This window comes from Neoarius graeffei, chromosome 8 (genome assembly GCF_027579695.1).
Source record: "Neoarius graeffei isolate fNeoGra1 chromosome 8, fNeoGra1.pri, whole genome shotgun sequence".
Taxonomy (NCBI): domain Eukaryota; kingdom Metazoa; phylum Chordata; class Actinopteri; order Siluriformes; family Ariidae; genus Neoarius; species Neoarius graeffei.
The window spans coordinates 38,250,116-38,274,617 of NC_083576.1; the positions used below are offsets into that span (position 1 = coordinate 38,250,116).

Genomic DNA, 24,502 nt, shown 5'->3' on the forward strand with positions numbered 1-24,502 from the left:
TATGGCGGGTTCTTTGTTGGCCATATCGAAACAAGCATAGAAAGTGTTGCGCTCTTCTGGGAGAGACACGGTAGGTTGGACACCAACTCTGTTCTCCTTTTTCTAGTCTGTGATGCAGCATAATCCACTCAATATGCATTTGAGGTCAGAGTTGTGGTAGTTGGCTTCCATTTTTTCCTTCTAGTCCATCTTAGCATTCTTAATGGACTTCCGGAGGTCATATCTGGCTGTTTTGTAGGCATCAGGGTCACCTGAGTTGAAGGCAGAGGTCCATGCTTTGAGCTTAACACTAATTTCACCATTAACCCAGGGTTTCTGGTTTGGATATGTGCAGATGGTTGCTTTTGAAACAAGATTGTCAATGCACTTCCTTATATAGCTGTTAGGGTTTTGCTGGGATTCGAACCTGGTTTGTTGGTGTGATAATCCAGCAAACCCCCACTAGGCCACCAGGGGGATGACTCAAATGCAGAGGCGTGAGGCGGAAGTAGAAAAAGAATCAAAAGGTTTATTTAAACTATATACACTATATACAGGGCAAAACAAAAGACAAAAAAAAACCAAAGAGTATAATCCAAAAGAAAAGCAAAGTGCAAAAATTCAAAAGCTAAGAAGATCAAAAAACACAGTACAAAGGAAACTGGAGATAAACATAACAGCACAAAGACTCCGTGACAAGAGGACTGAACTCAGGGGTATAAATAGACAAACTAATTAAGGACACAGGTGAAGATAATTAGGCAATTAACACAAACACAAAACACAGGAACAGTGGCGGCCTCTAGAGGCCAAAATAAACACGACATGAAAAGGAAATAACAGCGGCCTCTAGAGGCCAAAACAGTCCTAGTCCTAACAGGACCCCCCCCCTAGGAGCGTCTCCTGACGTTCCCAGGGCGATCCGGATGGGCCGAATGGAAGTCCCGACATAGTTCTTTATCAAGGACATCCCGAGCAGGAACCCAGCAGCGCTCCTCAGGACCATAGCCCTCCCAGTCCACCAGATATTGCAACCCGCCGCGGACCCGGCGGGAGTCAAGCAGGCGATTCACAGTGAACACAGTCTGCCCCTGGAAGATGCGGGGGGGTGGGGGGTTCCTAGGGGCAGGGGCATACGTAGATGTCAGTACGGGCCGTAACAGGGAAACATGGAAAGTGGGGTTGATCCTCAGAGTCCGGGGCAACTGGAGCCGGTAGGAGACAGGGTTCACCCTGCGCACCACCTTGAAGGGGCCAATGTAGCGAGGAGCAAGCTTGCGGTTCTCCACCCGCAGTGGAAGGTCCTTAGTGGACAGCCAAACACGCTGCCCAGGGCGGAAAGCGTGTGCAGGTCTTCTATGGCGGTTGGCCTGAGTCTGGTTGGTTCTGGAGGTCTGTATGAGGGTCTTCCTGACCTTGCTCCAGGTCTTGCGACACCGTCTCACATATTGGTTGACCGAGGGCACCCCCGCGTCCTCCTCCTGGTCCGGGAACAGAGGTGGCTGGAACCCGAATTGGCACTGGAATGGCGACAGCTTGGTGGCCGATGACTGCAGGGTGTTGTGGGCGTACTCCGCCCATGGCAGCCAGGTGCTCCACGATGTCGGGTTATCCATAGCCAGGCCTCGCAGGGTGGTTTCCAGGTCCTGGTTGAGCCTCTCCGTCTGACCATTGGACTGTGGGTGAAACCCAGAGGAGAGGCTGGCAGTGGCTCCGATGACCTTGCAGAACCCGTGCCACACTCGGGAGGAGAACTGGGGCCCTCGGTCTGAGACGATGTCCTGTGGAAGACCAAAGACTCGGAAGACATGATTAAACAAAAGTTTCGCAGTTTCAAGAGCAGAGGGGAGTTTGCACAGTGGTATGAAGCGGCAGGCCTTGGAGAATCTGTCAACTAAGACCAAAATGACCGTGTTACCTTGTGACTCAGGGAGACCCGTGATAAAGTCGACTGCCACGTGGGACCAGGGACGCCGGGGAATGGTCAGAGGATGCAGGAGACCCTGGGGACGCTGTCGTGGGTTCTTGGTTCTGGTGCAAACCTCACAGGACAGGACAAATGACCTTACTTCCTTCTCCATGTTAGGCCACCAGAAGCGTCTTTTCAGGAAGTCCAGGGTCCTCCGAGCTCCCGGGTGGGCGGTGAGAGGGGAAGAGTGACCCCACTGGAGAACCTTGGCCCGGGCTTGATGTGGGACGTACAAGAGGCCTGGTGGCCCCGTCCCAGGACCGGGGTCCTGGCGTTGGGCTCGTCGGACAGCCTCCTCAATACCCCAGCGGACAGGGGCCACAATCCGGGACACAGGGATAATAGGCCCGACTTCATTCTCCCTGTTAGTGGCAGAGAACAGTCTGGACAGTGCGTCAGGTTTGGTGTTCTTGGAGCCGGGGCGGTATGAGAGGGTGAAGTCAAACCGACTGAAAAACAGGGCCCACCTAGCCTGTCGAGGGTTCAGTCTCTTGGCTTGCTGGAGGTACTCCAGGTTCTTGTGGTCAGTCCAAACCAGGAATGGATGTTGTGCTCCCTCCAGCCAGTGCCTCCACTCCTCAAGGGCCAGTTTGACCGCTAGCAGTTCTCGATCCCCCACATCGTACCGGGACTCAGCAGGACTCAGGCGGTGGGAGAAGTAAGCGCAGGGGTGCAGCTTTCCTTCCGAACGTTGAGAGAGCACCGCGCCGACACCACTGTCCGAGGCGTCCACCTCCACGATGAATGGTTGGGAGGTGTCCGGGAGAACCAGAATGGGTGCCGTGCAGAAGCGGTCCTTGAGGTCTTTGAACGCCTTTTCTGCCTGAGGAGACCAGCCATAAGATCCATCTGTCCCTTTGGTGAGGTCTGACATGGGTGCTGCCACAGAACTGAAGTTCCTGATGAACTTGCGGTAGAAGTTAGCAAATCCTAAGAACCGCTGAACCTCCTTAACGGACTTGGGAGTAGGCCAATCCCGGACGGCCAGGGTCTTGGCAGGGTCCATTTGGAGTTGGCCTGTCCGTACAATAAATCCCAGAAAGGAGACCTCGGGAACATGAAATTCGCATTTCTGGGCCTTGGCGAACAGATTGTTCTGTAGCAGCCTCTGGAGAACCTGGCGGACATGGTGGCGGTGCTCCTGCACGGTCTTGGAAAAGATAAGGATGTCGTCGAGGTAGACAAAAACGTATAGGTTAATCATGTCCCTTAAGACGTCGTTGATTAGGGCCTGAAAAACAGCTGGTGCGTTGGTGAGTCCGAAGGGCATCACCTGGTATTCGTAGTGCCCAGACGGGGTGTTAAAGGCAGTCTTCCACTCGTCTCCCTGTCGGATACGGATGAGATGGTATGCGTTCCGTAGGTCCAACTTGGTGAAGACGGTGGCGCCTTGGAGCAGGTCGAAAGCTGTGGACATCAGCGGAAGGGGATATCGGTTGCGCACAGTGATCTTATTCAGGCCCCTGTAATCAATACATGGTCGGAGCCCCCCATCCTTCTTGCCGACAAAGAAGAAGCCGGCTCCAGCAGGTGAAGTGGAGGGTCGAATAAACCCAGAGACCAGGGCATCTTTGAGGTATTCCTCCATGGCCTTGCGTTCTGGCTGAGAGAGTGAAAACAGTCTGCCACGAGGAGGGGTAGTCCCAGGGAGCAAGTCGATGGCACAGTTGTAGGCCCGGTGCGGAGGAAGAACGGCGGCCCTGCTCTTGCTGAATACCTCCTTGAGATCCCAGTACTCTGTGGGAACTTGAGATAACTCGGTGAGATCAGGGGGCTCGGCAGGAGACACAGGAGAGCTAGAGAGCAGACAAGAGGCATGGCATGCAGGGCCCCATTCCACAACCTGGCTTGTTACCCAGTCTATGCGAGGGTTGTGGCGAGTAAGCCAAGGAAGGCCTAGAATAACTGGGAACTCAGGTGAAGGAATCAGGTGCAGGGATATTTCTTCCTTGTGACCTTGAGACTGGAGGAAAACTGGAGAAGTAACTTGGGTGACTCTTCCATCACCTAACGCTTGGCCATCGAGGGCAGACACAGACAGTGGGACTTCAAGAGGTGCAGTCGGAATATTGATGCTTTGGGCGAAGTTAATATCCATAAAGTTCCCAGCCGCCCCTGAGTCTATCAAAGCTTGACAAGAGTGGACAGACTCACCCCAGGAGATGGAGACCGGGATGTAGATTCCTTGGCCAGGGAGTCCGGGAGAGAGGGTAGGCCCCGTCACAACCCTCCCTCGGCTGGACGGGGCGGTCCTTTTCCCAAGAGTTCGGGACATGATGCTCGGAAGTGACCAGGCTTGCCACAGTAGATGCAGCACTTGTCCCTCCTTCTGCGCTCCCTCTCAGATGCGGAGAGGCGAGTACGACCCACTTGCATGGGTTCTGGACAGTCACTGAAGGAGGTAGACGGTCTCCAGGTAGAGGTAGGGAGGCTGGGGGGGCTCAAGGCTTGGTGGCGTTCTCTCATCCTGTTGTCCAGACGAATAGCATGTGAGATGAGGGTTTCGAGGTCACTTGGGCATCCAATAGAGGCCAGACCGTCCTTGATGGGGTCAGACAGACCATGGTGGAAGGCTGACACCAGGGCAGTCTCGTTCCATCCACTTACTGCTGCGAGTGTTCGGAACGAGATGGCGTAATCTGCGACGCTTCCTCCTTGCCGGATGGACATGAGCTTTCGGGCTGCGTCGGTACTGATGTCTGCCTGATCGAAGACCCGAAGCATCTCTTCAGAAAACAGCTGGAAATCAAAGCACTCAGGTCCCTGTCTTTGCCAGATAGCAGTAGCCCAGGCTCGCGCCTTACCAGCTAATAAGGTGATCACAAAGGCAATCTTGCGGCGATCCGTAGTGTAGGTGGTAGGCTGAAGCTCAAAGGTGAGTTGACACTGGGTAAGGAACTCTCGGCACTCACTGTGCTTGCCGTCATACCTCTGTGGTGCAGGAAGGCTGGGTTCGCGAGGTGAAGAAGGCAGCATTGCAGGAGGCACTGGAGCAGGAGTGGGAGCTGGATCAGGAGCAGGAACTGGATCAGGAGCAGGAGATGCAGGCAGAGATGTCAGCTGTGCCAGGGTTTTCCCAATTTGCTGAAGCAGTTCCTCGTGGCGAGCGAGGGCCTCACGTTGGCTGGTGAGCGTACGTCCATGAGCGTCCATGGTCGCTCCGAAGCGTGTCAAAGCTGCCATAATTCCCTGAAGGTTGGCCGGGTAGACAGTTGAAGCAGCCTCTGCTGAGTCGGTCATGACGGAGTCTTTCTGTTAGGGTTTTGCTGGGATTCGAACCTGGTTTGTTGGTGTGATAATCCAGCAAACCCCCACTAGGCCACCAGGGGGATGACTCAAATGCAGAGGCGTGAGGCGGAAGTAGAAAAAGAATCAAAAGGTTTATTTAAACTATATACACTATATACAGGGCAAAACAAAAGACAAAAAAAAACCAAAGAGTATAATCCAAAAGAAAAGCAAAGTGCAAAAATTCAAAAGCTAAGAAGATCAAAAAACACAGTACAAAGGAAACTGGAGATAAACATAACAGCACAAAGACTCCGTGACAAGAGGACTGAACTCAGGGGTATAAATAGACAAACTAATTAAGGACACAGGTGAAGATAATTAGGCAATTAACACAAACACAAAACACAGGAACAGTGGCAGCCTCTAGAGGCCAAAATAAACACGACATGAAAAGGAAATAACAGCGGCCTCTAGAGGCCAAAACAGTCCTAGTCCTAACAATAGCCTGTGACAGAGTCTGTGAATTCATTGATGTTGCCATCAGCTGCATCCTCAAACATCTGCTAGTCAGTTACCTCGAAGCAGTTCTGTAAGACCACCTCAGCCTCACTGTCCCATTTGTAAATGTTCTTAGACCTGGCTTTTCCTGTTTAAGTATCTGCCTATATATGGGAAGCAGTAATACAGAACATTGGTCTGCCTTTCCAAAAGCCGGGCAGGGGAGAGGTTTGTAACAGTCCTTGAATGGAGTGTAACAATGATCCAGTGTCTGATCACCTCTGGTAGGAAAAGTAATGTGCTGGTGGTATTTTGGGAGGACCTTCTTCATGTTGACTTTGTTGAAGTCTCCCAACACAATAAATGCTGCTTCTGGGTATGTGTTTTCTAGTCCGTTAATAATGTCATACTGTTCATCCAAAGCTGAAGACTTTTCAGCTTGTGGGGGGATATAAACAGTTCAGAGGAGCACGGAGCTGAACTCCCTAGGGAGGTAAAAGGATCTAACTTTAATGGTTAGCAGCTCCAGAGCCAGAGAGCAGTGCTTTGCTAAAATTCAAACATCCTTGGCCCATGAAGAGTTCACTATAAAGCACACACCCCTTCCCCTTGACTTGCCTGAGTCCTTTGAGTCTTCATTTCTTGCCGGTAAACAGTGAAGCCCTCTGGCACAGTTGGGCATGCAGGGCTCTAGCCACGTCTCTGTAAAACGCCAAAACACAGTAGTTTCTGATATCCCTTTGGTGTTTAATCCGTGTGTGTAGCTTGTCCAGTTTGTTGTCCAAGGACTGTACATTAGCAAGCAGGATGCTGGGCAAAGGAGGCATGTTGTTTCTCTCATGAGTGGCACAGAACTCTGGCATGCTTCCCTTTCTTTGTTTTCCTCTGGTGTTGCACGAGTAAACAAAAGACTTGGGGGAGTGCAGTGTCCAGGATATCAAAAGTTGGTTTCAAGTCCAAACTGGCTGGTGGTCACAACTCTAAGAGAGTTTGTCGGTCATACTGAATGCATGATAGCACTGTGTGTGCAAAAAGAGCCAATAATAAAAAGTAAATAAACACTAATTTACTGAGATGTCTCTGAGCTCGTCAGTGCAGCCATCTTGCAGCGCAAGTGAACTCAGTCACCACTCAATCATGCATACACTAGCAAAGAGGCATTAATAAAAAGTCCTTGAGCTGATGTGAAAGGAAAGTTTGGGATGAGTATGTAGTTGCATATGATGCAGAAATCATTAAATATCAGTCTTTCTAGTCAGTTGAGTGTCTCACCAGAAGTTTTATGACTTTCTGCATGACCTTGGCTTGCCTGGGCTGTGCATACCTGCACACTCGCACAATTCCTGGATTGCTAGATATTTACCCCACTAGCTGCACTCCTCCTCCTTGTTTAAACAAATCAAAATAATGTAGTCAGTATAAAGATAACAAGAACACAAGACATTTTTAATAATAGCTCATTACTTTTTTAAACATCCAATTTGGTTATAAAATGTCACTTTTTTCCTTCGTATTTTAAATACATAAAAAATATCCAGGGAAGCATGTGATTAGAGAGGGAGTGTAGCCCTTTTTTCTTTCTGTTCTCTCCATTTCACATGATGAGTTCTGGCTGGCTTTTGTGGAAGTATGGCCCAATTGGACATTGCTAATGGAGCAGTTTCAGGTCACTTGGGAGCATGCTTCCCATTTTAGTAATTTTGTTTCCTTGTATGTGAAAGTCTTGCTCTGTACTGAGCCCACTAAGACTCTAGTCTTGCCCATCACAGAAGATGAATTGGGCTACAGTTAAGGGAAAAGTAGGACAAATTGATCAAAATGTCAGATTCCCCCGTGATGCTTAGGTCTCCAAGAAGAAGGAAATGAAGAAGTAGCTGTCAAGAAGCTTCCACTGTTGAAGCATCGATGTTGTCTCTTAAAAAGATTTACCTGCTCCTAAATGCAAAAGATGTGAGTTGGGTGTCCTCGTTGGTGGGGACGTGCAATTGAAAAGTGTGCCCTGGTTAAAACCAGGCATAGCATTACAGGGCAGCAGTTTACCATAAGCCCTGCTCATTTTTGCTAGGTTTTATTCACAAAGAACTACTTTATTTTACTTTTTAAATCTGGACTTCTCATCAAGCTGTCATTTTTTTTATTTTTATGTAACCCCTGGAAAGGGTCTCAAGTATAAAACTCATCATATTTGCATTTTGTTTACCATTCTTAAACATTTTTTATTTAGCTTAAATACGAAAATTTTCATTCCGCATGGTCTGTGATGCGTCATACAAATAAAGTGCACTCTTCTATTTTTGCAACCACGTAAATAGTATGTGCCATTTATTAAACAAATTATGTAACCATGTCACCTTTTAAACAATGAGTAACTTCAATTTCCTTTTTACTCAGTATCACCTGCTTCAAATGTGTCTGAACACAAAATATTTGATTACCATGCCTGATTCCACTGCTTAAAGCAACACAAAGCAGCTTATTTATGTTTGCAGAGAATTGATAATATTGGACCTCTAATGTTTTTGGTTTAAAATAATGTGGTCTGCTGGACCACTGTGATGAAACCAGCACACTCATTAATAGGACTAAGGTTTAGTTACATGGCCCAGACAAAGGACCAGAAGTGATTTTTGAGCTCCTGGGTGATGGATGTTTTGCATTCTGCGTTAAATGTTTAAAAATCTCAAAACTGCATATGTTTATTTAATATCACTTAGTACTATTCTGCCCTGAGGTTTCTACATTCAGTAGGCCTAGTCCATGGCCTCAGTGACTTTCTGATCTCCAGCCTTCTCCCCTGCAACTGCATAGCTCTTCTTGGAGATATCTGTTTTCAAGGCACATCCCACTGTTCAAAAGAAATCCTAAGTATTGACTGGCTCCACACTAAATCTTGGTAAAGGGCAATTGGCTCCCCTGAGCAGAAAGAATATCCATCATTGGCTATCAGCAAGCACTTTTATTCTCTGACTCTTGTCTGTGTGTTACTCAGCTATAGCTTTGAGCTGCACTGTATGCCATTCCAATGTGACTTTATTAAGAGGCTTTTTTTTTTTTTGCTGGGCTTTTCTTTGGTTTTTAATCTGAACTTACAACATTTAATATATGACAATTTTATTATAGCCAGGTGAATAAAGAAGATTTAGCAATGCACAATTAAAGTAATTTGGGATGCTTGCTAAAACAGCTAAGTTATGTTTACATGTAGTGATGGACATGGCAGAATCTTACTATACTACGTAAAATATATTTAAATAGAAAATCCTTGTGTGTGCATGCTTTTGTGTGCGTGTTTCCTTTTGGTTACTGAGCTTCAGCTTGGGGTTAGAATTTATCTGTGGCATAGCATTAATTAGCTGTATTAATATTTGTGCCAATAGAAGATCCAAATAGATGAGAGAGTGTGTGTGTTGGCCTATATTAGTGTTCTACACAATGACTAAGCTTTAACTGCCTCTCCCTTTGTGTCCTCTTTCTCCCATAGATGGAGATGAGACAGGTGTGATGGACAGCCTGATGGAGGCTCTGCAGTCTGGTGCAGCCTTCCGTGACCGCAGGAAAAGAACCCCACGCACTGGTACGAATCCACCCATTAGAAATCCTATAGGAAAAACTCCTGCTTCCTCCCTTAAATACCTGGTTCAACACTTAACAGGCATCTGAAAAGAATCGGGCATCTGCTGAAAAATGTGTCAAAGCATTTACTTATCACCCATTCATAAAGGTTAATATTTCTGATTAGTAAATCACTCCAGTCTCTTTGATGTGTTGCACACTGCTAAATTTCTTGCATTGCACAGCCATCTCTTCCTCCTCTCTCATATTCAAAACTCTATGTTCCCATATGCCAGGCAGGTCTAATCAGAGGGTATGAATAAGTGAAGTGCCATGCCGTATCAAACCTGTCTACCACTCAGTGGGGCTCTGATGGTCTTGGTGAAGCTGCCCCTGACAGACCCAGCTAGGCAGATGCCACTGGGGAGGGTAGCTTACCCTCACTTCTTGTCATATCCTATGCTCTGCTTCTTCTTTTTCTGACATCTGACTATAACCGACATAAGGCAAGAGAACAGCAGAGAAAAAGTCTGAACTTTCTGGCAATCTTTTTCTTTTCTCAAGTTAATTTGCTTCACTCTTCTTTCTCCCCTGCCCTCCATCCCTTTCAGTTTTTTTTTCCCTCCATGCTGCCCTGTCATGTGGGTAGCATGGAGAAAAATGGACTGTAGTTTGCCAGAATGTGTCACTGGTTTCAAACTCCTGAAATTTGTTATGTTTGACACCTCTATCTTTCCCTCTTAGTCGCAGTCTTTTCATTTCATGAATGTTACAGGTGATCAAAGTCCTTTGGACCCCTCATACCCCTTTTCCACCAAATCAGTTCCAGGGCTGGTTCGGGGCCAGTGCTGGTGCTGGTTCACAACTCGTTCAACTTGCGAGCCAGCTGAGAACCAGTTTGCTTTTCCATAGCTCGTGGTGCTAAGGGGAGCCACGTCATTACGTCGCTGTATACGTCAGTTACGTCGCTACGTTTGCATATACCTTGGCGCGAATATCGAAGCAACAACAACAATAATGGATGACTTCGCGTTTGTACAGCTGCTGCTTCTCAGCGCTTAAAAATGGCGACCTTTCGCGGTCTTGCGATTGTTGTTGGTCTTAACAACTCATCCCCCCTGCACGCTGACGTAAGCGGTTCTTTCCTCTGGCCCAGTAAAGAGCTGGTGCTAGCCTGGAACTGTTTTTTTCTGGCCCCAGAGCCAGTTCTTTGTCAGTGGAAACAGAAAACCCAGTTCCAAACTAAGCACTGGCCCCGAACCAGCCCTGGAGCTGCTTTGGTGGAAAAGGGGCATCAGTGGCCAGGTGCTAATCATGGTAATGCAATGAAGCTATGTTTGCAGGCCTCCACTGTAAAACTCATTTATTGCTCCTGACCTGAGATGGTCCACATGTTAATGAAGTTTAACTGAGTAAGTGCTGAATAGAGACTTTTTGCACTAATTAAAGCTTTTGGAACAGGGGATTGATTTGTTACTTTTTGTCTTAATTAATGGATAGAAGTGATTGATCAACCTACTACACTAAAAACATAAGGATTAGGATTGATCTTGAAACTCTATTATTTTTCATTGTCTTATTATTACTCTTTTTCCCTAAACACAATTAATTTATTTAGCTTTTCCATAACATATATACAAACACACACAGAGGTGGACAGTAACGAAGTACATTTACTTGAGTACTGTACTTAAGTACACTTTTTGAGTATCTGTACTTTACTTGAGTATTAATTTTTTTGGCAACTTATGACTTTAACTTCACTACATTTGAAAGACAAATATCGTACTTTTTACTCCACTACATTTCTATCAAGGTCCTATGAAGTGGCTTTGAAAGTGGATGTTTTTTTCTTTTATTTTTTAAAATGTAATTGTTTTTTTCGCAGGTGAGACTGAGACAGCCTATCAGTAAATCATGTCATGTCCATAGACTGGATAAAATCAAATTCAGTGATTTTTCTGCAGCATTATTTAACATGATCAATTGATGGCAGAATGGAAGGAGGCAGTACTTCTGGGGAGTAAACACACACACGGTTCTATAGCTAGAACCCATGTTTCAGTTTTCTGAAAGTAATAAAGAGTTGTTTCGTTTTAAATGTTTGCTTTGTTTGCCTAAAATGGAGCACATCACAGCCTATAAAAACTTGCTGTCTGACCTGCGGAAGCATATTGAGGTATGTCAACGTTTTATTCCAAGAGGAAGCTTGCAATGAAGTTTTATGTGCTTTTAGAGCTAGCAATAACGTTGCAAGACCTATGCAGTCTGGTTAGTCAAATGACTTTCTATAGATTTTGAAGTTGGCATAGCCTTGTCCACGGCTAACGATAACACATAGCTAGTTAACTTGGACACTGGTAGTTAGCATGTAAAAACGGAGTTACGCTAACATGAATAATGTTAACTGATCTGAAGTGCTTTCAGAAATGTTTGAGCATAATCTTGCCAAATAAATAAAATTTAGAAATTTCTCTTTTCTAGTAATCTTACCTATCTAATATGATTTTGCTAGCATGTCAGGTGGAGCTTCACTGACTAGCTAGCTTAACATTAAATACGTTAATATGTAAATATATGAAAATTAATATGTAAACACTTAATTTATCTAGAAGTTTTCTCTATTTCTTTTCTCTGTTTATCTGTAATGATGCTGCTGGAATCTTAATTTCCCTGAGGGAACCCGCCCAAAGGGATCAATAAAGTTTTATCTAATCTAATTTAAACCACCCATTATACCACAGGCAGATTCATATGTGCATGAATACATACACTTGCACATGTGCACACATGAGACCTGTGAGATGGACAGTATTGTACTAGTCAGTTACAACAAATTGCTGGAATTTTTTTTTTGATGTCAGATGATGGTCTTGTACTTTTTTTTTGGTCTTGCTTAAAGCAGTGTTCCTGATTACCATACATATACATGTGTGCACACACTGCCAGAGCTGGGTCAGAACACTACCATGCTGCTCTGTGGGGGTGGGGAGGAATGTTAAAATGAAAAAAAAACACCCTACAATGGCTCTTTTCCAGTTCAGTTGTGTAATTTTGTAATATTCTATCAGGTGTTTATTCTACAGGTTCTACAAGCTCATCAGTAAATCCAGGTGGTTGCTTCAGAGGCATTAAATTTTGTAAGCATTGTGGCAATAATACAACAATGCGTTGACAGAAAATGTACTTTTGAAACTTAAGTATTTTTAAAAGCAAATACTTCAGCACTTTAACTTAAGTAAAAATTTGACTGAATAACTTTCACTTGTATTAGAGTAACATTTGACCAGTGGGATCTGTACTTTGACTGAAGTAATGAAGTTGAGTACTTTGTCCAGCTTTGTTATAGTTTATATATATATATATATATATATATATATATATATATATATATATATATATATATATATACACACACATATACATATATATATATATATATATATATATATATATATATATATATATATACACACACACACACACACACACAGAGTGGAGGAAATAATTATTTGATGCCTTGCTGATTTTGTAAGTTTGTCCACTGACAAAGAAATGAACATTCTATAATTTTAATGGTAGGTTTATTTTAACTGTGAGAGACAAAGCATCAAAAAGAAAATCCAGAAAATAACTTCATATAAAAGATATAAACTGATTTGCATTTCTTTGAGTGAAATAAGTATTTGAACCCTCTAGCAAACAAGACTTAGTATTTGGTGACAAAACCCTTGTTGGCAAGCACAGCGGTCAGACGTTTCTTGTAGTTGATGACCAGGTTTGAGCACGTGTCAGGAGGAATTTTGGTCCACTCCTTTGCAGATCATCTCTAGATCATTAAGGTTTTGAGGCTGTTGCTTCGCAACTCGGAGCTTCAGCTCCCTCCATAGGTTTTCCATAGGATTAAGGTCCGGAGACTGGCTAGGCCACTCCATGACCTTAATGTGCTTCTTCTTGAGCCACTCCTTTGTTGCCTTGGCTGTATGTTTTGGGTCATTGTCATGCTGGAAGACCCATCCATGACCCATTTTCAGTGTCCTGGCAGAGGGAAGGAGGTTGTCACTCAGGATTTTACGGTACATGGTGTAACGATTTTCCCGTATTAAAAGTTTGCCGGGGTGCCAGGCAGCTTAAAACTGCCAATAATTTTTTTTTTTGGAAGTGAGTTTCAGTCACATCAGGTCGGAAAAACGTCACAAGATTACATGTATGAATGCATACAGCTTAAATAGCAGGAAATGCACATGTACCCTTTTTTTTATCAACAATTCAGAAATTTGCAAGGCAACACACAATAATAATACATCAACAAAAAAAGAATACTCAGCAAGCAACCCAATTTCACGCTTACAATATATTGTTCAATTCACCCAAAAGTTCATTTCATAATAAACACAGTCATTCCGCACAGACACAGTCTTTACATCCACAATCAATAGAAAAAACCCAACCCCCCCCGCAAGTCAACTCTTCAAAGACGGAGCAGCAGTAAAAATGAAGAAAAATAGTCAGTGTTAGCGCCAGTCAGTGTCAAAAAGCCTACCAGATCCGTAGCATAGCTTACTCCAGTCCAGGATTTCAGCAGCAAGCAACAACTTTCCTCCTCTGGTATAATCCGTATTCCAGGCAGACAACAGAATTATCGGTTAGTTTTTTTTTAATATTGCATAATCCACAGAGAAGCGGTTGGCCCCAGGACAACAGCATCGTGACAACTGGCGACAAAAAAAAACACACGGGGGAAGCTCTCCAGAGACATCTAGCTGGATACTTGGCTTCACCATTAAGCCAACATCTTCTTCGTCTTTATACAAAAGTGGGGAGGCCATTTAGCGCAACAGCGCCACTCCAATATGTGGTTGATCTAGGCATTACACTAAAAAACCAGAGAAATCTGCCAGAATGCTTCGACAAGAATAAACTTCAGAAAACAACTATGGCATTTTCAAAGGCAGAGGTTGTTACATTCCTCCCCTCCTGGAAAAAGGCGCACCATATGGTAAGGCGTGTTAATCAAGGTCCTCGCGCAGAAATCCCAAAAAGTCTTCATCGTCACTGCTCTCCGCAAGAATTTCCCATACCCGTTTCCTATCAATAAAATAATTTTTTGTCATAGGATCAGCAAGCTTAGAGAAAGGAGGACCTAGTTGAAAAGAATCTTTAACATCATCAACCTGAGTGGAATTGAATCCAAGGAACTCTTCGTCCTCACTTTCTTCCATAAAGAGCTGCAACAATTTGGTTCGCTGATTTTTTTCCATTTCTTTAGCAGTAGGATAACAAGGTTTCAAGCGGGACACATGCGTCACTCTGAGATCTTCACCAGTTTCTTCCAAAACAATCTCATAGTTGAGAGGGCTTAATCGCCTTACGATGCGATAAGGTCCTTGCCATTTGGGTGCTAATTTGGCAGAGAAGGCTTTTTCTGCCTTGGAATAAGGATGTGAACGCATCCAGACTCGATCCTGTTCCTCATAGAGCACATCCCTCCTAGATTTATCATAATGAGCCTTTTGTTTCTCCCGAGCCTTAATTAGCTTCTGATCCACATAGCTTTTCATCTGGCTCATTTCTGCAGCCTTTTTATAGATTGGATTATCCGGAGAACATGCAGGAGTGCTGCTTCCCCGAGGCTGCAACAACATATCCAGGGGTCCATGGAGTAGCCGATTGAGGTTAGCTTCTGCAGGGGTCACTCCTGTAGACTCACTAACTGCAGTGTTTAATGCAAACCGAAATTCATGGAGATGTTTATCCCATTGCTTGTGGTGGTTGCCAACATAAGAGGAGATCATGGTCTTTAATGTGCGATTTACTCTCTCCGTCATGTTGGTCTGGGGATGATATGCCGTTGTCATTTTGTGCAGAAGTCCCCACTGACGGCAGACATTTTGGAAAAGGTCAGAGACAAATTGAGACCCTTGGTCTGACAGAATGTAGTCCGGAACGCCCCAGCGAGTCAAAATCTCTTTGATAAGGACCCGAGACACCGTCTCTGCTGTGGCGGCACGAAGAGAGAAAAACTCCACCCAACGGGAGTAGTAGTCCACAAAAACCACTAGGTGAATATTGTTGGCTGAACTCCTGGGTAACGGACCCATCAAGTCCACACCTAACATCTCCCAGGGCCGGCTGACGACGGTTTGCTCAAGTTTTCCACAGGGGCGCCTACATTCAGGTTTGTACAGCTGACAGGTGTGGCAATCCTGGACAAACTTTTTCACCTCAACACTAAGGTTGGGCCAGTACGCCAGAGCCTGTAGTCGTTTGCAGGTCTTAAACCGCCCCAAGTGGCCAGACAAGGGGTTTGCATGAAAAAACTCAAGGAGCTGGAGTCTAAGGCCCTCTGGAATGTAGGCTTGGTACAGTGTTTTGTGAGGTAAGGTGACCACCCGGAACACTTTATCCTCAATGATGGTAAATCTGGTGGCACGGCTAACAGCCACATCCCCAGAGGTCGAGATTTCATCATAGACTTTCATGGTCTCTGGATCAGTTTGTTGGGCTCGCCAAAGAACATCATCAGTTATAGGCAGCTCCTCTCGGTCCTCCTTCATTGCAGAACTGACTGCAGCACATGTCAGGGCAGTTAGCTCAAGCTGTGTAACTGGAGCTCTGGAGAGGGCATCAGGTACGGTGTTATACTTCCCTTTCCGATATTCCACAGTGAAGGAGAATTCTTGCAGTCTCAGAGCCCAACGAATGAGACGGGTGCTTGGTTTTTGGGTCTTAAAGACCCAGATGAGAGATGAATGATCCGTTACAACAATGAAATGTCTGCCCTCCAGATAATATCTCCACTTTTCAAGGGCCCATACCACTGCCAAACACTCCTTTTCCGTGGCTGAGTAATTGCGTTCAGCTGCATTTAGGGCTCGGCTAGCAAAGGCCAAGATCTCTTCCGTTCCTGATCCAGTGCGCTGCACAAGCACGCCCCCCAGACCAACATCGCTTGCATCAGTATACACAGTGAATGGCAGACTGAGGTTGGGGTGACCCAGGATGGGTGGAGAGACCAGATGCTGTTTTAGGGCATCAAAGGAGGCCTGGCACTGGGGGGTCCAGAAAAATTTCACGCCCTTCCTCTTAAGTGCATTTAAAGGCTCTGCAAGCTGTGAAAAATTGGGTACAAAACGATGGTACCACCCAACCATTCCAAGAAACCTCTGGAGTTCTTTCAGGTTCCTAGGAACAGGAAATTCCTGGACAGCCTGGGTCTTGGCAGGATCGACGGCGATGCCGGTTGAGGACACTACATGCCCAAGAAACTTCAAAGAGGGACGGAAAAAGTGAGTTTTTTTCATATTCACTGTGAGGTGGGCTTCTCGCAGTTTATCAAGGACAGCCTGGATGTCCAGAAAATGCTGCTCTATGGAGGGTGAGTATATCATCCAGGTAAACAAAGCATATTTTCCCTCGCAGTTCACCCAACACTCTCTCCATTAATCGCTGGAAGCTAGCCGGGGCGTTCTTGAGTCCAAAAGGCATAACCTTAAAATGGTAGAGACCACAGCGGGCTATGAAGGCCGTTTTATCCTGAGAACTTCCATCCATTCGGACTTGCCAATACCCGCTGTTGAGGTCAAGAGTGGAAAAGACCACCGCTCCACTGAGGGACTCAAGAATTTCCTGGATTGGTGGGATGGGATAGGCATCGGTGTGAGTAACTGAATTCAATTTTCTGTAATCCACACAAAATCGGTATCCACCAGTCTTCTTGGGTATTAGAACTACCGGTGACGCCCATGCCGAAGATGAAGGCTCAATGACACCTGCCTCCAACATTTCCTTAATGAGATCTTCCATGATTTTTTGTTTCACCGGAGAAACACGGTAAGGCTTTTGCCTAATTGGAATGTTTTGCATGACATAAATTTTGTGGCTTAGCACATTGGTTTGACCCAAAGCATTGGTACACACATCACGGTTCTGATTCAACTGCGACATTAGCTGTTGTCTCTCCCCCCCTTCAAGACAAGCGTCACGGCAGACAATGCTAAGTAGATCCGTTTCATCAGCAAACAAAGGATATGGGGCCATGGCTGAAAAGAGTGCAACGGAGGGGTGCCACCCTTTGAGTGAGGCGCCTTCCTGAAGTTTATTCTTGTCGAAGCATTCTGGCAGATTTCTCTGGTTTTTTAGTGTAATGCCTAGATCAACCACATATTGGAGTGGCGCTGTTGCGCTAAATGGCCTCCCCACTTTTGTATAAAGACGAAGAAGATGTCGGCTTAATGGTGAAGCCAAGTATCCAGCTAGATGTCTCTGGAGAGCTTCCCCCGTGTGTTTTTTTTTGTCGCCAGTTGTCACGATGCCGTTGTCCTGGGGCCAACCGCTTCTCTGTGGATTATGCAATATTAAAAAAAACTAACCGATAATTCTGTTGTCTGCCTGGAATACGGATTATACCAGAGGAGGAAAGTTGTTGCTTGCTGCTGAAATCCTGGACTGGAGTAAGCTATGCTACGGATCTGGTAGGCTTTTTGACACTGACTGGCGCTAACACTGACTATTTTTCTTCATTTTTACTGCTGCTCCGTCTTTGAAGAGTTGACTTGCGGGGGGGGGGGGGGGGGGGGGGGGTTGGGTTTTTTCTATTGATTGTGGATGTAAAGACTGTGTCTGTGCGGAATGACTGTGTTTATTATGAAACGAACTTTTGGGTGAATTGAACAATATATTGTAAGCGTGAAATTGGGTTGCTTGCTGAGTATTCTTTTTTTGTTTATGTATTATTATTGTGTGTTGCCTTGCAAATTTCTGAATTGTTGATAAAAAAAAGGGTACATGTGCATTTCCTGCTATTTAAGCTGTATGCATTCATACATGTAATCTTGTGACGTTTTTCCGACCTGATGTGACTGAAACTCACTTCCAAAAAAAAAAATTATTGGCAGTTTTAAGCTGCCTGGCACCCCGGCAAACTTTTAATAAGGGAAAATCGTTACATAAAATGGCACCCAATGGCCGCGTCCATTCTTCCGTTGATGCAGTGAAGTAGTCCTGTGCCCTTAGCAGAGAAACACCCCCAAAGCATAATGTTTCCACCTCCATGCTTGACAGTGGGGACAGTGTTCTTCAGGTCATAGTCAGCATTTTTCTTCCTCCAAACACGGCGAGTTGAGTTAATGCCAAAGAGCTCGATTTTGGTCTCATCTGACCACAGCACTTTCTCCCAATCACTTTCAGAATCATTCAGGTGTTCATTGGCAAACTTCAGACGGGCCTGCACATGTGCCTTCTTGAGCAGGAGGACCTTGCGGGCACTGCAGGATTTTAATCCATGACAGCGTAATGTGTTACCAATGGTTTTCTTGGTGACTGTGGTCCCAGCTGCCTTAAGATCATTCACAAGCTCTTCCCATGTAGTTCTAGGCTGATCTCTCACCTTTCTTGTGATCCTTGATACCTCACGAGGTGAGATCTTGTGTGGGGCCCCAGACCAGGGTCGATTGATGGTCATTTTGTATTTCTTCCATTTTCGAACTATTGCACCAACAGTTGTCTCCATCTCACCCAGCTTCTTGCTTATGGTTTTGTAGCCCAGTCCAGCCTTGTGCAGCTCTACAATCTTGTCCCTGACATCCTTAGACAGCTCTTTGGTCATGCCCATGTTGGAGAGGTTGGAGTCTGATTGATTGATTGATTGATTGATTGAGTCTGTGGACAGGTATCTTTTATACAGGTGTCAATTTAAGACAGCTGTCTTTAATGCAGGTAACGAGTTGATTAGGAGTGTCTAACTGGTCTGTGGGAGCCAGAACTCTTAAAGGCGTCGTGCGGTAATTTCAGCAATCAGGCTATATCATGTGTCAAAATGTCGGGTTTGGTGGGTTATTCAAGCCCCTCGGTTTCCCGCGATCTCAGTGTCACGATGCGCCCGCTACAAGCATTTAAAGTTGACGCGCACAGCCAAATTTAGGCAGCCAGCCGTTAACTAGGTCAACTTGTGTGTGACGTCATACCAGTAACCTCCCTTGGGTGATGCTGGCCTGTCACCGTGTTTTCTCTATAGCGTGCGTTTACCAGAGTTGTTTACATTGCGGATTTTGTGGATTTATTCAGTTTGTGGATAGTTTTGAACACTCAAAACACTATGAAATGATGTATTAATATTCTGTGATACAAAATGCCTAATCGGTGTATTGTGTTTGGCTGTAACAACGAACACTGAACACTATTTGTGACTTTTGTTATCAATGGATCTGATTTCAAGGTCATGGCTAGGTATTGATAGAAAAAAAAATATTTTTTTAAAACACATTGTGGCAGCGGGGGCGTGGTCAAGCGCCGGTCTGTGACAGGAGGGCAGAGCCAGGGAAGGCGAGTGGCAGAAATCACTACACCTGACGGTAATTAACCTGTGTTTTGTGTGTTTTCCCAGTAACCGCGCCCTATTTAAGGAGGCAGAGCTCATCCCAGGACAAGAACACAGTGTGTGTTTCGCTGTCAGATTAAAACTGGCGGTTATACTGAAAAGTCTGGCAATAAAAAACCTATTTGCATCTGAAGCGTTGTCCTGCCGTCCTCTGTGCTCCACGCACACTTCAGAGAGCTCTACAGTGGTGCCAAAACCCGGGACAAGGTGGAGCACCAACCTCGCAGCCCCATGGAATCCTCCCCATTCGCGGACCTGGTCCACGCCCTCGCCACGGCTCAGCAAAGCCAGCACTAGGCGCTCGTCACGCTCCGAAAGGAGCAAGAGCGGCGCTTCGAAGCCCTGGTGCTGGCCCAGCAGGAAGATCGCGAGGCGCTCCGGCATCTCGCGTCGGCGGGGTTCACCAGCGCCCCGGCCGCGGGCCCGTCTCCCCTCACCGTGACCAAGATGGGCCCGCAAGACGACCCCGAGGCGTTTCTCACATTGTTCGAGCAGGTCGCCGAAGCCTCGGGGTGGCCGATGGAGCAGCGCGCGGCGCGCCTCCTCCCCCTCCTGACGGGAGAGGCACAGCTGGCCGCGCTATAACTCCCCGCCAACCGCCGTGGAGGACGGCCCGGTGAAGGTCCGCGTAGGCCAGCCGGCGGTTGGCGGGGAGTTATAGCGCGGCCAGCTGCGCCTCTCCCATCAGGACGGGGAGGAGGCGCGCCGCGCGCTGCTCCATCGGCTTTTCAGTATAACCGCCAGTTTTAATCTGACAGCGAAACACACACTGTGTTCTTGTCCCGGGATGAGCTCTGCCTCCTTAAATAGGGCGCGGTTACTGGGAAAACACACAAAACACAGGTTAATTACCGTCAGGTGTAGTGATTTCTGCCACTCGCCTTCCCTGGCTCCGCCCTCCTGTCACAGACAGGCGCTTGACCACGCCCCCGCTGCCACACACGTTTTAAGTGTTTCTATCAATCATTAATTGTACAAAATTATTTTCATACATTTATGTATTTGTCATATCTTTCTTTGTCACATGAAGTGTTGTCTTGATAACATATGTGGCACATAATTTTAGCAAATGGATGACAGAAGATTAATTGAAAGATTTATGCCACAGAGCTGCCTTTAACTAATAATTATCACTTATTACTGACGATTGTACGTTTACTAAACAATACAATACAAAGCTCAATACTCCCAGCCTATAACATACTGAATATCAAGTTAAAATCAACCGCAATAAAAGGAAAATGATGAAAACTGGAATATCAAGGGGTCTACTGTATCAGAAGGCCCACTGCATTTCGCGAGATCGCAAGCTGTCAAGTTGCTAGAATTCAATCTTTCTAGCTATACTTTCACCCCCTACAGCTATCAGTATTACACATAATCATAGATTAATCACACAGCATTCTAATTCAAGTGAAAATGGTCTTTAAAAATACACACAAGTAGTGATTTAGTCAGAGAAACCAACCAAAACAAGTCTTCAAGTCGCCGGTCTTCTTCATTCTCGTCTTCGTTTCTGTCGTCGTCAGAACCGTCCTCATTTTCTTCTGAAGATGAGCGCTCAGGTTCAAATCTGTAAGGCTGGATACCACCAGGACATTCAGCTGTCAAAATCTCTACTTGTGGGCCATTTTCTTCTTCTGTATCGGTAAAATCAAAGCTAATTTCCTCAGCATCGCTCCTATTTTCTGGTGTGTCCGCCATTGCAACTGCACCGAGTGGTTACTGGTATGACGTCACGCAGCTGTTCCATTGACTGAGAGGGGGCGCTGCGAACGCGGAAAATTTTCAAGTGATGGGCATGGCCAAATAAGGACCGATTACAACCGTGGGAAGCTTTTGAAAAATCGACGGTCAATTTATTTAGAATCTCGAAAGCATTCTGGTGCAGAATAATGCGACTTTTATTGCCACTGCGTGACGCCTTTAATGGTTGGTAGGGGATCAGATACTTATTTCACTCAACGAAATGCAAATCAATTTATATATTTTATAAAATGTGATTTTCTGGATTTTCTTTTTGATATTCTATCTCTCACTGTTAAAATAAACCTACCCTTAAAATTATAGACTCTTCATATCTTTGCCAGTGGGCAAACTTACAAAATCAGCAAGGGATCAAATAATTATTTCCTCCACTGTGTGTGTGTTTTATATATATATATATATATATATATATATATATATATATATATAAAAGCAATGCCAGGCCATTTTTTAAAAGTAGTTGTCATAATATATCAAATTAAAGAGTGAAGATCTGAATTGAAAACTTGTTTAAGTTTGTCAATATGTCAAAAAAAAACAAAGTTATGAACATTTGAAAATCCAGTGTTTTATAAAATTTCCATTTCTGTCCGTTGCCATGGTCACAAGCCAGCAATCATTTTCCACTTGTTTAATTTTCCATTCATGAGAAAAAAAAAAACTCAATCAGAAATTAACAGACCAAAAAGCCAAAAATAAAGAGATTTAGAATTTTGAGTATCAGGGTAAGAATTACATATAAAGGCTTCTTTTTGCATATCACAATTACGTACTGAGAAGACTTAAAAATAATACATCAATGAAATTGGCACATCCTTTGTGTTGAAACAGAAAAGCCAGAATTTACCAGGTATGTTCACTTTAAATTGTGGACACCAAGCATGACGAATGATGGTGGTGCTCAAATGCACTGTGTATAAGAGGGTCAAACTTTTATTAATTCTCTTCAAAAACAGTATTACTGATATTTGTACACCTTCTCATATATATAGAGAAAAGCATTGATTTTTAGGAAGGATACAAAATTTTCCTCAGTGATCCGATCTTTAGCAGGCATTAAACAGCAAAGTGTTCAGCTGATTTTAGTGGAATATCAAGTCAACGTGAGAGATTATACCCCTAGGTGGGAATCATGAGTTTCAAGCTGATTGAACCAACAGTGAGTGAGCTAGAAGCAACAGCAAAACACACGGACTGGTGTTGAATTCACGGCGCCCGTGAATTTGGTGTATTGTCTGACATAACCTTAAAGTAAAAACTCATCACAACACCGCACAAAATTAACAATATATTCCGTAAATGTTATTTATCCTTAAATAGTCACAAGTTTTAAAGGCCAAACAAAAGCATGCTGTTCTCCCATACAAAGGTATGGGAGGTTCATTTTATATATATATATATATATATATATATATATATATATATATATATATATAAAAAATCTCATTATCTCTAGCCGCTTTATCCTGTTCTACAGGGTCGCAGGCAACCTGGAGCCTATCCCAGCTGACTACGGGCGAAAGGCGGGGTACACCCTGGACAAGTCGCCAGGTCATCACAGGGCCGACACATAGACACAGACAACCATTCACGCTCACATTCACACCTACGGTCAATTTAGAGTCACCAGTTAACCTAACCTGCATGCCTTTGGACTGTGGGGGGAAACCGGCGCACCCGGAGGAAATCCACGCGGACACGGGGAGAACATGCAAACTCCGCACAGAAAGGCCCTTGCCGGTCATGGGGCTCGAACCCGGACCTTCTTGCTGTGAGGCGACAGCGCTAACCACTACACCACCGTGCCGCCCATATATATATATATATATATATATATATATATATATAAAAATATGGCACTTCCTGGTTCCTGAGTTGTTTGCGCCAAGTCCTTTTTTCCCACGAGTGCTGGCGTTAATTACTAATCTTTTTTAACTTTTTTCTACAAATAATTTTCCAGTATCCTCTTCATTTTTATTGTACTGTCGCTTTCCTTTTTGTACTTTTCACTTTCACTTTCGCTTTCCTTTTTCCGTTTTTTTCTCTCTCTTTTTTTTCGGAAGAACGCTGAGACCGGAAGCTTTCTTTTTCTCTCTTCCTGTGTAAAGACCCCAAGTGGAGGCCACCCACATCAGATCTGCTTTAATATCAACAGATCTTTGATTAAGGTACGTGAATCTTTTCATCATGGCTCACCTTCAGCCTGTTCAGTGTGCGGAGTGCAGGATGTTTAGTCATTCTTCCTCCGTCGCTAGCGATAACTTTATTAGCTTTATTTGTGATAAGTGCAGATTAGTTAGCTCTCTGACGGAGAAGATTACAGTGCTAGAAGCGCATGTCCAGGCTTTAGAGAAGGTCAGTGAGTGTGAGAATAGTGTAGTTTCTGTAGAGGAAAGTCTGGATGCCCTAGGTGGAGTTAGTAATCCCCCAACTCCGGCATTAGAGCCCTTACAGCGGGGCGAATGGGTGACGGCTCGGCGGCATAAGCGTAGAGCCAAAGCTACCACTGAGGCTCGCCCACGGGAGCACCACTCCCCTCCGTGTCACATGTCGAATAGGTTTGCTCTCCTTAGTGATGCACCCACTGAGAAACCTGAAAGAGCTGTGGTTATAGGGGACTCTATCATGCGGCATGTGAAATTAGCTCAGCCTTTAGGGGCACCAGCAGCTTTAGTCAGGTGTATGGACCCTTTTCACGTGAAGTCACGACAAACGCGGCCGCCATTTTGGACATGAACTACCAGTAGTCTACCACAGCCAACAACAAGGAACGACGGCGAAGCATCGAAAGGAATATAGCCATCAAAGAAAGTTTTTACTTTCAGCAAGACTTCCATCATGCCATTATATTGTTGTGCACCTGGATGTAGTAACCATCAACACACAAGGCAAGATTTTTCATTTTATCGGATCCCGACAGATGCTGACCGACGGAGAAGATGGATGGTCTCTAAAATATTGGCAAACTGATGTTTATTGACATAGCAATCGTGTGTAACGGGAAGCATTTGCATATCCGAAGTGTTGTGTTTACATCAAATATAAAATAAACCGATATGACAGCGACTGCTGCTGCCAGGTTGGGGACACAAACTAGTAGAAAGGAAGTGTGCCAACAGACTTCCTTT

The 24,502-nt window shown here is 45.0% G+C and overlaps 1 protein-coding gene across 1 annotated transcript in view; it reads left to right on the top strand.

Moving 5' to 3' along the window:
- Positions 1–24,502, top strand: part of diaph2 (diaphanous-related formin 2) — a 902,507-nt gene that overhangs the window by 736,742 nt on the left and 141,263 nt on the right. Inside the window, exon 28 of the mRNA XM_060927624.1 lies at positions 9,159–9,251. Coding sequence (XP_060783607.1) covers positions 9,159–9,251 — 93 coding nt within the window. The remainder of the gene's footprint in view (positions 1–9,158; positions 9,252–24,502) is intronic.